This window comes from Oryx dammah, unplaced genomic scaffold (genome assembly GCF_014754425.2).
Source record: "Oryx dammah isolate SB20612 unplaced genomic scaffold, SCBI_Odam_1.1 HiC_scaffold_8, whole genome shotgun sequence".
NCBI classification, from domain to species: domain Eukaryota; kingdom Metazoa; phylum Chordata; class Mammalia; order Artiodactyla; family Bovidae; genus Oryx; species Oryx dammah.
In genome coordinates, this window is record NW_024070192.1 from 33,320,960 (window position 1) to 33,333,376 (window position 12,417).

General features: G+C 45.6%; 1 protein-coding gene across 1 annotated transcript in view; it reads right to left on the reverse strand.

Moving 5' to 3' along the window:
- The window catches only part of USP43 (ubiquitin specific peptidase 43), a 48,445-nt gene extending 37,056 nt beyond the window's left edge, over window positions 1-11,389 (reverse strand). Inside the window, exons 1-2 of the mRNA XM_040244438.1 lie at window positions 10,889-11,389; window positions 2,257-2,388 (exon numbers count right to left, since the gene is read on the reverse strand). Of these exons, the coding sequence (XP_040100372.1) occupies window positions 2,257-2,388; window positions 10,889-11,389 (633 nt within the window). The remainder of the gene's footprint in view (window positions 1-2,256; window positions 2,389-10,888) is intronic.
- Between the last annotated feature and the right edge of the window lie 1,028 nt (window positions 11,390-12,417).

Here is a 12,417-nt window from a genome sequence, read left to right on the forward strand (position 1 = left end):
GGTAACTGGGAAGGCTATTTATCCCTCTTACTTGCCAGGTAGGAAGCGCTGCCTGGCATAGGCAGGGAGTGGGGAGGAAGAGGGGGAAAATGAGACAAGAAGCCTTTTCTTTTTTTTCTTGTTTGGCCACATGGCTTGCAGAATCTTAATTCCCTGACCAGGGATCAAACCCGTGCCCCTTGAAGTGGAAGCACAGAGTCTAAACCACTTGACTGCCAGGGAAGCCCCAGGATGGTTCTTTTTAAAATAAGAAAACAGGCTTTCAAGCTAGACTCCCCCTGGACTTGAATCCTGACTCTGTCACTTCTTAAGCTGTGCTGCTTCAGGAAGGTTACACAGCCTGTCTGATTCTTGGTTTACCATATGCCAAATGGGGATAATAACTCCTGTAACACTCCACAAATGACCATAGCTATTCATACTGTGTATAACACTCCAAGATATGCTCTGAAAAGTACAGAACAGGGTACAATCACTATCTTCCCCGTCCCATGCATTTGGCAACCTGCTGTCTCAGACATAAGAACTCTTTCTGCAGCTCTGTCAAGCTCTTAGCTTCTACATTATACTCTGGTTTAAAAGAGTTTATTCAAGATATACATGGTGATGCTCTCCTTAAAGCTGCAACTTGTCATTCTAAAAGCAAAAGAAACAGAGACAACAATTGGCTGTGCAGACAAGTTAAAGGAAAAAAGTGACTCGGCTTCTTGAGCCATTTTATTTTTAAATAAACATTTTATGTATTTAAGGAGTGCAGCATGATGATTTGATACACACCAAGGTAGTGAAATAATTACTTCAGTCAAACTAATAAACATATCCATCTCCTCACATAGTTTCCTTTTCGTGTGTGTGGTGAGAGGAACATCTACTCCTAGCAGATTTCTTGCGCTCAATACAGTATACAGTATTATAGTCACCACGCTGCATGCTAGCTATCTAGATTCATTCACCCTACAAAACTGACTGCCATTCAATCTCTCCCTCATTTATTTATTCATTTTATTAAGTATAGTTTATTTACAATGTTGTGTTAATTTCTACTGCACAGCAAAACGATTCAGTTTTATATACACACACACACACACACACACATTCTTTATTGTATTCTTTCCCTCGTGGTTTATCACAGGATACTGAATCTAGTTTTTTGTGTTATACAATAGGACCTTGTTGTTTATCCTTCTGCTAATCCCAAACTCCCAATCCATCCTTCCTCACCACCCGCCTTGGCAACCACCAGCTTGTTCTCATGTCTGGGAGTCTGTTTCTGTTTCGTGGATAGGCCCGTTTGTGTCACATTTTAGCATCCAATCTTTATTACCCTACACTAATAGTCTCCGAGTAGGTAGCGTAAAGATGGGAGACTAACAGGTGAAAGATAGAAACACTTACAAAGGGCTTTTTAATTGATTCACAAAAGGGATGGGAAAAAATGGTCCAGACATAAAACAAACAAAACAAGTAAAGCAGTTCTTGTAGCTGGTTCTTGATCTGGATCAGTTTTGAGACACATCAAAAGTAATGTGCGACTGATTCATTACCAAAGCTTGTAAAACAGTTTTTAAATTACAATGGGTTATTCACGGACATTGTTTTGATAACTTTGCTCACTCATGGTATGATAAATTTACTCCCTTTTCCTTCCTTAAGTGAGAGATAAAAGGATAGAACCCAATACTGATCTTTATATAGCAAAGCCCGTAGAGTATAACTGATGTATCAACTGACTGTGGCTATTACAAATGATCACAGGGCTTTCTTACTCCCAAAGGTTTGAGGTTTCATCCAAATCTGGGAATGCTGTGGGCACACATGAAAAGATCATCCATCCTGTGTCTGGAGAAAAATGATTGGGAATCACTTCCTCTGCAGGATAAGTAACTGAGAAAGCAGAGCTAAAATGGTAGCATTTGAAAATAATAAGCAATACCACCAACGGCCTCACTGTGCCACTAAGGCATAGGATACTGACAAAAAGGAAATTTTTTTTTTTTTGAACTTTAAACCAAACAGAAACCCTATTCACCAAATCACTGGGATTAGAGAGGATGAGGAACAGCAATGGGAGGAAACATATGGTCTAAAATAAACGAGGCAAAAAGGAAGGCGCAGGGAATGGTACTGTGTGAGCAGCAGCCAGAATACAGAAAAATCTACGGAGCTGAATTTCAAGATTTAGTTTTGAGGAGTTGAGTAAATGTTCAAGGGAAAAAACTAAAATTGAACACAATGTGTTTTTCGAGGATGACTGACCTTGTCCGTCCCCGGCCCTCGGGAGGAACCCTCCAAGTCCTCGTGCACGCGATCCAACAACCAGAGCAGGAACTCCAGGGCATCGTGCTGGGCATTGCCTTGGAACTGAGCGCCGTACTTGGAGACTGCATTCTGAAGGAACAGAGGAAAACCAGAGGGGCGATGTGGCCTTTCCAACAGCCAAATACATACATCTCCACTCTTTGGAAGGTTCTTTTCCCATATAGGTCATTATAGGGTACTGAGTAGAGTTCCCTGTTCTATACATTTCTGCTCTGTATATAGAGTCATTTGTATAACTTTTTAGATTCCACATATAAGTGATATCATATAGTATTTGTCTTTGTATTTCAAGAAGCCCGCTCAGTTGTGCCCAACTCTTTGTGACCCCATGGACTGTAGCCCACCAGGCTTCTCTTTCCATGGAATTCTCCAGGCAAGAATCCTGGAGTGGGTTGCCATCCCCTTCTCCAGGGGGGTCTTCCTGACTTGGAGATGGAACCCGGGTCTCCTACACTACAGGCAGATTCTTTACCATCTGAGCCACCAAGGAAGCTCACTAACACATAAGTAATATTGCATAGTATTTTTTTTGTCTGACTTATTTTACTAAGCATAATATTCTCCAGGTCCATCCCTGTTGCTGCAAACGGCAGTATTTCATTCTTTTGTTTTTTTGGCTGAGCAATATTCCGTTGTCTGTTTCTATTACATCTTCTTTTATTTACTTATTTTATCACACCGGTCTTCACTGGGACACGTGGGGTCTTGGTTGGAGCATATGCAATCTAATTCCCTGACCAGGGATCAAACCTGGGCCACCTGCATTGGGGGTGGGGAATCTTAGCCACTGGACTACCATGGAAGTCCCCATATCTTCTTAATTCAATTGTCTGTCAGTGGGCAGTTAGTTTACTGCCGTGTCTTGGCTATTATAAGTAGTGCTGCTGTGAACAAACAGGTGAGTGTATCTTTTCAAACTATTGTTTTCATTTTTTTCTGGAAATATACCCAGGAGTGAGATTGCTGAATCATGTGGTAGAATGTTTTGATACACATGATTATCTCTCTTCCCTGAAGCTCTGGCCCTTGTAGTGCTGGGGCCCATGCTCCCCTGCCCCCATTTGTCTATTTCTGCGCTCTCTCTGCTCATCCCACAGGTGGACAGCTTCTGGCCCGGCTCTCTCAGCAGTGGTTTCCTTCATTCCCAATCAGCTCTCCTCTTTGAGAATGACCACATGACCCAGCGAAGTGGAATTCCTTAAATACCATGCCTGTGGTTCCTTCACTGCCTCTTCCTAAAATGAATGGAATTTGAGAAATCCGAACTTCTGTGGTTAGATCACAAAATGTGTGAGCCAATCCTTCATCCATCCCTTTAATAAATGTTTGTTGAGTGCCTACCACAGGCCAGGCACTAGTCTAGGGCCTGGGGTTCCAACGGGGAACAGGGCAGACAAGCCTTCCTGCCCTCTTGGCACTCATATTCCCACGCCCTTCACTTTGTCCCATTAAAGGATGGGGCAACTTCATCATTTTCTGGGTAAATGCAGGTTGCAGCTTTTAAAAATTTTATTTCAAAGGGTAATATATGCACCCACCTTTTTAAATAAAGAATTCAAAATATAAAAAGAACAGTAATGAAAAGTCTTCCCTTGCCTGGGTGCCCCTCACCAAAAGGAAGAAGACACTCTGAATATTTTCTTAAGCATCCTTCCAGGGTCTTCTTTGTGCAAGCATGAGCATTTGAGTGTAAGCAACCACCCTTGTCTGTGTACAGGGCACATCCTGTTTATGTTCCCTGCAGGTCTGTCCTCTGCTCATACCCACCCAAGGGAGCAATGTGAGCAAAGCTGGGGACCCAGCCGATCTCACCACGTCCAATCAAATCAAAGGTGTGCCGTGTGCTCAGTCGTGTCCAGCTCCTTGCGACCCCATGGACTGTAGCCCACCAGGCTCCTCTGTCCATGGGATTTCCCAGGCAATACTGGAATGAATGAGTTGCAATTTCCTTCTCCAGGGGATCTTCCCGACCCAGGGATTGAACCCACATCTCTTGCATCACCTGCACTGGCAGGCAAATTTTTTTTACCACTGAGCCGCCTGGGAAGCCCTAATGAAAGGGCCTGGGCTTTTTTTTCTTTTAAATCTTCCTTTGGGATTTAAAGGCAACTTTAGGATGAGCTGAAGCAAAATTCAAGATTTGATTAACTGAAATGCTGGTTCTGAGTTTTTATTATTTGAAGCACACTAGCCAGCAGCAGCAGCTTGGGCGCCTTGGAGGGTCTAGATTTCTCTGCACTTTGACACCTTCCCCCCTCAACACACACACACACAAGCAGGGCTGCCCAATAAGCAAATAAAAAGAAGCATGAATAAGTGATAAACAATGAGTATTGTTTGTGGTAGAAGTATTCATATGCCCCAGGCAATACTGGGGATACATTTTGACTAACAAGTTATTGTTAATCTGAAATTCAAATGGAGCCGGGCATCATATATTTTGCCTGGCAACTGTACCCCCCAGTCACCCTCAAACCTGTATCCTTAGTACCAACATTCCCTTCTGGGGGAGCAGCCAGCAACCCCCAACTGGAAATCTCTAAAATCAGCTCTTTGTTTTAATGTCAGGGTCCTCTTTCCGGTTCCCTCTCACACCGGCATCAGTCAAGAGTTCTGATTCTGGGTTTCCTGACCGCGCCTTCCAGAGTCCCATTCCCACTGTTGAGTCCAAATTCCTGTCGACCCAGATGACGATACCCACCTAGAGGGAAGTCGGGCCCCCAGCAGCTCCCCCTGCCCACCCACTGCCTGCCGGACAGGACAGACCCTTCTTCCCACAACCCTGCTGGTAAGGTCAGGCCCCTACCCTAAACCCTTCCTAACTGCATTAAAGCCATATCCTAACACGGGAGGGATGAATGGCAATATCTGGTATTTCTACCCTGCAATATGGCACAGCTCTTACCCATGTGTGTGTTTCTCCCTCTCATCACTGATAATTTACAATATGTTTAAGCAGTATTCCTAGGTATTTCTTATTTCTGGTTTTTAGGAATGAAATCTCATTTTTATGTTTCTAAAAGGGTCTTGCTTTTGACTATTTAGTACCTGACCCCATTAGTGACAGTGATAATTCTAAAACATGGATTCCCTGAACCATTCAGTAGTTTTCCTTCCGGGGAAAAAAAAAAAAGAGTTGAATTTTTTTTTTTATCCTGTTTCCATTTCATGTCTTACTGTTTTGTCCAGAACTTCCAAAACATACAAGTGATGAAGGTATCCTTTAAAAAAAAAAGCTATGCCTCTGGTATAGAGGCATACTGCATTTCTAAAATTGTTGGTCTAAAATTGATCCTAAAACACATAAGCTAAGATAAATTCCAGATGGCTGAAATCCTTAAATAGCCATAGAAAAATCAGAAGTACATAGCATAGAATGTTTATCAAAAGGTATGAAACAAATAAATCTAAAACTTTCTGTAGGTAGAAGAAGGACTGAGTTTGGAGGAAATATTTGCAGCAAGTATGACAAGAGATAAAGAATTTAAAGAAACAAGAAAAAAGAACATTTTGACCAAGGCAGAATGTTTAGACAAACCACGTGAACAGACAACTCCAGGAGCAGTCTTATAACCATTCATAGTGAAAAAGCGTAGAAAGATCCAACACTTCAAACAGACAAAGGTTAAAAACAAGGTGCTATTTCTATTTGTTCAATATATTAATGAGAGAATATTTAATACTCAGGAAAACATGTATTGCTGGGGTATCTACAACTTGATATCATTTTTGGAAATTTGTCAATGTGGACACTAAAAATAATCAAGCCCAATAAAGTTGATATAAAAACTAAAAAGCAATAAACACTTAAAATTGCAAAGATGATTTATACAGACATCAAAACTCATCAGATGCTACTTAAAATTTTTACTCAGCCCTGAGAAGAAATTCTGCCATTTGCGACAACATGGATGGACCATGAGGACATTATGCTGAGCGAAATAAAAACAGAAAAACAGTGTATAACACCTTTTTATGTGGAATCTAAAAATATCAAAATTGAAAAGCAGAAAATAGTGGTTATGAGGGGCTGAGGGTGGAGGGATGGGAGAGGTGTTGTATAAGGTACATACTTGTAACCAGTAGCTATTTAAGTCCTGGAGACTAGTACATGGTACAAGCAGACATCAGGTATGGTGGGTTCAGTTCCAGACCAGCATAATAAAGCAAATATTTCAATAAAGCATGTCACGTGAAGTTTTTGGTTTCTCAGTGCATACAAAAGTGATATTTACACTCTTCTGTGGTTTCTTAATAATACAATATTACAATGTACAATAATAATATGTCTAAAAAACAACATATAGATCTTAATTTTCTTAAACATTTATTGCTAAAAAATGCTAACCATCATCTGAGCCTTCAGTGAGTCTTAAATCTGCTGCTGGTGAAAAGTCTGGCCTTGATGTTGATGGCTGCTGACTGGTCAGGGTGATGGCTGCAGCAATGTCTTAAAATAAGACAACAGTGACTGACATCTGCGCTTGGATTGACTTTTCCTTTCACTTGAATTTAGAGGTCACTGCAGGGTTATTCATTGGCCTAATTTCAATGTTGTGTGTCTCAGGGAAGAGGGAGGGCCGGGGAGAGAGAGATGGGCGGAATGGACAGCTGGTGGAGCAGTCAGAACACACACATTTATTGATTAAATTCATCTTAGTGAAGTGAAGTCGCTCAGTCGTGTCCGACTCTTTGCGGCCCCATAGACTGGGGCCTACCAGGCTCCTCTGTCCATGGGATTTTCCAGGCAATAGTACTGGAGTGGATTGCCATTTCCTTCTCCAGGGGATCTTCCCAACCCAGGGCTCGAACCCAGGTCTCCTGCATTGTAGACAGACGCTTTACCGTCTGAGCCACCAGGGAAGTCATCTTACATGGGTGCAATTCACAGCACCCCCAAAACAATGACAATAGTAACACCAAAGAGCACTGATCACAGATCATCATAACAAATATGGTAAAAATGAAACAGTTGGACACACTGTGAAGATTACCAAAACGCGACGCAGAGACACAAAGTGACCAAATACTGTTGGAGAAAGGACACTGACAGACTTGCCCTACACAGGGTTGCCACAGACCTTCAATTTGTAAAGAACACAGTCTCCGCAAAGTACAATACAATGAAATGTACCTACACAGTGATTATAGACAACAAAACTGTACTATAAATACTAAAGTCACTAGAGACTAAACCTTAAATGTTCCCAGCACTAGAAGAAATACAATTACATGACGAGATGGAGGTATTAATCAATGCTACTACTGGCAATCATACAGTAATACAAACGTATCAGATCAACATATTATCAATATATACCCTACACAGGGTTGTATCTCAAACATAACTCAATTTTTAAAAATGGGTGCATTTCATTGTACATAATTCATACCTCAAAAAGTTGATTTAAAAAGCAAGAAACAAAAAAAAAGAACAAAACAGTCATCTTTGCTTTGACCATGTCATTTCACTCAAGGAATTAAGCGTATAGAAATGATTAGAGCTGAGGACAATGATTTAAATATAAGAATTTTCAATGCAGCATGATAGTTGGAAAATTGTACAGTATAGAAATGTCTCCCTAGCAATTGGATCATTTAGTGAAATAGTATACAATCATTATTAATAAAAACTGTTTCATAGAATATTTTAATGACCAGGAGAAAATCTTAATACTTACATGAAAACAGCAGGATACAAAACTTCCAATTTCCAATTGTTTGTACATGATTTGAAACACATCAACACACTAATGATGGTTATCTCTAGAGGGTGGAATTCCAGATCTTTTTTTTAAACACATTTTAGCATTTTTCATTTTTTTTTAGTTATACGTATTTAATTACATCATCAATAAATCAAAGTATTTTGGAACAGGGTTTTTTTTTAATGTATTTATTCATTTGTTGTTAAAACAAACAGTGGTCCTACTGTCAGTGTGAGGCTGGGTGACTCAGGGCCTGAGGAGGGCGACCCCCACAAACCCATCCCATTTGTGTACCTGGGCTGGGGTCACACACTCCAGCATGCTACTTCCTCTCTTCCTCAGTCCAAAGCTAATAATCCCTCTTAGAGACCAAACTCCTTTGTACACCCTTCTGTGGCTTGTCCCCAACCAATTCTCCAGCCCCTCTTCCCAGCCACATAGGCTTTCATGGACAGAGGAGCCTGGCTGGCTATAGTCCACCGGGGTAGCAAGACATGACTTAGCGACAAAACCACCACCACCAATTCATTTTACCAAGCATTTATCCTGTCCAGCCCCACTCCACTCAGCGACTGGCAGTTTCAGTCTCACGGACTATAATGCACTTTTTCCCACCCTCCTTTGTCCTTAGTTGACTCTTCATCCCTCAAAACTCAGCTCAAAGATTCACACTCCTGGGAAGCCTCACTGCCCCGCCTCCTCACCCCACCTCCCCGGAACAATCACATCCTTCTAGCATAATTGCCTGTTGTCTCAGATTGTAAAGAATCTGTCAGGTTTGATCCCTGGGTCAGGAGGATCCCCTGGAGAAGGAAATGGCTACCTACTCCAGTGTTCTTGCCTGCAGAATTCCGTGGATAGAGGAGCCTGGTGGGCTATAGTCCATGGGGTAGCAAAGAGTAGACTACCACTGAGCGACTCACACGTTCATGTAACAGAATTGCCAGAGAACATCTTTATTTTGTAGCTCTTGTCACCAGTTCTAATCATGGGCCCGTGGGATTACTTCACTCATCTCCATCTCTCCCGCTGGACCGTAAGCTCCCAGGATTTGCATTCATCCCCCGAAGCGTGTTCCATGCTCTTTGTATTGTGTCTGGACACAATATTTGTTGAATGAATGAATGTTTCCTCATCTGGAAAATCAGAGGAGCCCACCTAGATTTCAATCCACAAGGTTTAAAAGCCCCTGTTCTGGACTCCTCCACTGTCTCCAAGGCTGCCTGCCTGAAAAGTCCCAAGAAAATTGGGACCATATCACCTTTATTAACAAATTAACAGTTTGATTATCTTTCAATTCCCCCAAGACTCACAAGGAGTTTCTTGGCTCTAGGGATTTGAGGCAGAAGAGACATAGGAAATCCTGGTGAGTCACAGATTACTAATTCAGAAGACTTTTCAATTACTCCTGCCTCTCTCCTCTTGGATGAGAATGCAAAGACCAAGAGAAAAGGTACACAGAGCTTACCTCCCTCCTTCCTCTTGGTCTCTGCAGGTGAGGAGGTATTAATATAATTAACTCATTTTATCATCACAACATCCCTGTAATAAGGTAAGTACTGCTAGAGTCCCATTTTACAGATGAGGAAAGATGAGGCACTATTGAGCTTTTAGTAACTTGCTCAAGGTCACAGAGGTGGTATCCCTTCACCACCATAGGACACTGCCTCTCACATTTAAAAAGTGAATGCTGCCAAAAGAGCTATTACTGACACCCATTTGACTCCCTGATACCTGTAGAACAGTGCTTCCCTAGTGGAAGCAGGAGAGAGGAAGGTGAGGGTTGGCACTCTTGTGGGTCACATGGCAAGGATTGCTTTCTCCGCTGAAACTCAAAGAGTGGTGATGCTTGTGGAATGAACACTGACAACTTCCTCCTCCCCCAAGAACAACAATCCCTAGTCTTCAGGGAGCTTCAGCTCTCTGCCCATAACTGTGGGGTTTCTTTGGTTTGTTGCTGTTGTTGTTTTAGCAGGAAGCCAGCCATGTGCATCAATTATCAGGACTCTTTCATCCAACTGGGACCCCAAACAAACGCTGGGTTTTAATCCTGGACGAAGTGATACACAGAACTCCCAAAGTCTCTTGACCCTGCAGCATCCCCAGTAAGGAGATGACCCCAGGGAAAAAGGATACAAACCCATGCTAACACATCTTAGGGGATTTGATTCAGACTAAACAAAAGGATCCCATCTCTGATGTAGCAGATCCACTCCGTCTCCCTGGCACTCAGTGTAGTACCTGGCACACAGGTCCTCAGCTTGCGTTGGGCTTAGACTGAAATCCAAACTCCTTACCACTGCCTCCGAAACCTTACATGATCTGGTCAACTTCATCTCCACCCCACTCTACTCTCCTGGGCAACAGCCACCCTGGTTTTCTTTGATGCCTCCAACTCTCAGCTCCTTCAGGCCTCTGGTCTTGATACTTGCTGTTCCCTCTCCCTGGATTATTCCTAGATCTTGGCCTGGATGCGTCCTTCTCTTCATTCACCTCCTTCCTCCCAGGCCCTGGCCTTGAAAGTCTGACTCCCCGCACCGCATTGGAAACCAGACTGGAAACTCCGTACCTGGCGTGAGAACCAACCCTCCGAGGCTTCACCTAGCATTTGCTGAACACAGAAATGCCGTAAACACTTAAACCTACCAGCTCCCGGCACTCCCCCTCCTCAAGCGCTAACACACTAGTCAGCTCAAAACAAAAGCGATAATCCCAGGCTGAACTGGTAACTGTCATCTCGAGAAGTCCCCAAGAAGCCCTCTTCCTGATGGAGCACCCACTTGTCCAGAAGGGAAACGCGAAAGGCCGGAGCGCGGCTGCCGCCGAGCGGCGAGGACTGGAGGCCGCCGGGCGCTGCCTACCTTGAACTCGGCGGAAAGTTGGGGCGTGTATTCGCGCGTCCAGAGCGCGCGCACCAGCGCCGCCAGCTGCTCGGTGACCTCGGCGCGGCCGGGCTCCGCCCGGTAGCGCCCTAGCGCCAGGAACTCGGCCAGCAGGTCGGTGTTGCTCAGACACTGCACCACGGCGTTCATGAAACAGGTGTTGCCGTGGTTCTTCAAGCCCTGCGCTCCCGGGGGCCGCGCCCCGTCGCCGGCGGGGAGCTGGAGCTGGGGTCCGGGCGGGCGCTCCTCCCCGGGGCTTCCGGGCGCGGCGGGATCCGGGCCCTCAAAGCCCCCCTCCCCGTCGCCATCGCCGTGTCCTGACTGGGGCTGGGGTCGGGCCCGGGGCGGCGAGTCCCCGGGGCGGGAGCGACTGCCCAGCGCCAGCAGGAAGCGACCGAACAGGCGGCGCAGGGAGCGACGGCGGCGGGGCCGGGGAGCGGGCGGCCCCTCTCCGGCCGCGGCCCCCGCGCTTGGGTCCATGGCTCCTGCCGGCGCCCCTCCCGGAACCAAGCCTCCAACCCCCGGGGGCCCCAGGCGGACGAGCCGCCGGCAGGCCCTTTCAGGCTCGGAAAGGTGCCCAGGCGCCGGCTACCTGCGGGCCAGGTGTGCCGGGACCGGGCGGAGGCGGAGCTAAGGGCGGGGCTGCCCCGCCCCGCGCGGGAATCCGGCTGCGGAGACCGCCCCGGGCAGCGCCCCGCCACCCCCACCCGCCTCCGGGTCCCGCCCCCGCCGCTCGGACTGGGAATCAAAGCACTGGGGCTTGGCTTTCAGCTTTCCTCCCCTTTCCTTATCTCTCCTAAACCCACCGACCCAAATTTAACCTCTGCTCTTAGTCCTCTCCCAGCCTTCAAGCTGTGAAAATAATAGAGGAATGATAAATATGAACGCCCTCGTAAATTGTAAAGCCCTGGCTCTTGCTAAGTTTCTTGGAATGACCTCCGGGCGAAGGTGAAGCCTTCCCAAAGGGTAGCCGCGGGCGTAGGGAGATACGCGCACAGGGAGCGGCGACCGGGTGGGGAGCGCTTTGGCACCGCTGGTTCCTCCGCAGGCTCAGGTGTGTGCGGGCAAGTAGCACCACCTCCTTTCCAGCCCGTCTGCCCCGCTGGGGAGGCAGAGTGTTTGCGGGACCCGCCATCCTGAGACCAGAACTGGGAGGCGTGTGTGGAAACACCCGGGGTGGCCGTGGTTTGCTTGTTTAAATTACAGACCAGGTAAGAGTTTATCAAAACTTGCAAGCGAGACCTTATCATCCTCAGTTTAACTTGGTGGAGAAACGGGCTCAGAGAGGTTAACGCCATGGGCTGAGGCCACAGACCCGTAAACAGGGAAACCGGAACTGAAGCCGGGTTCTGCCAATCCCGCAGTTTAGCTCTTTTCCAACCTCAGTATTTGCTTACGAGGAAGTTTTCCGGCTCCCTGGCGCGCCCCCTATGCGGTCGCACTTTCACTCCTTAAAGCAAAATCCTAACTGGATTGCTACCCAATAAGAATTGACTTGGTATAGCCTC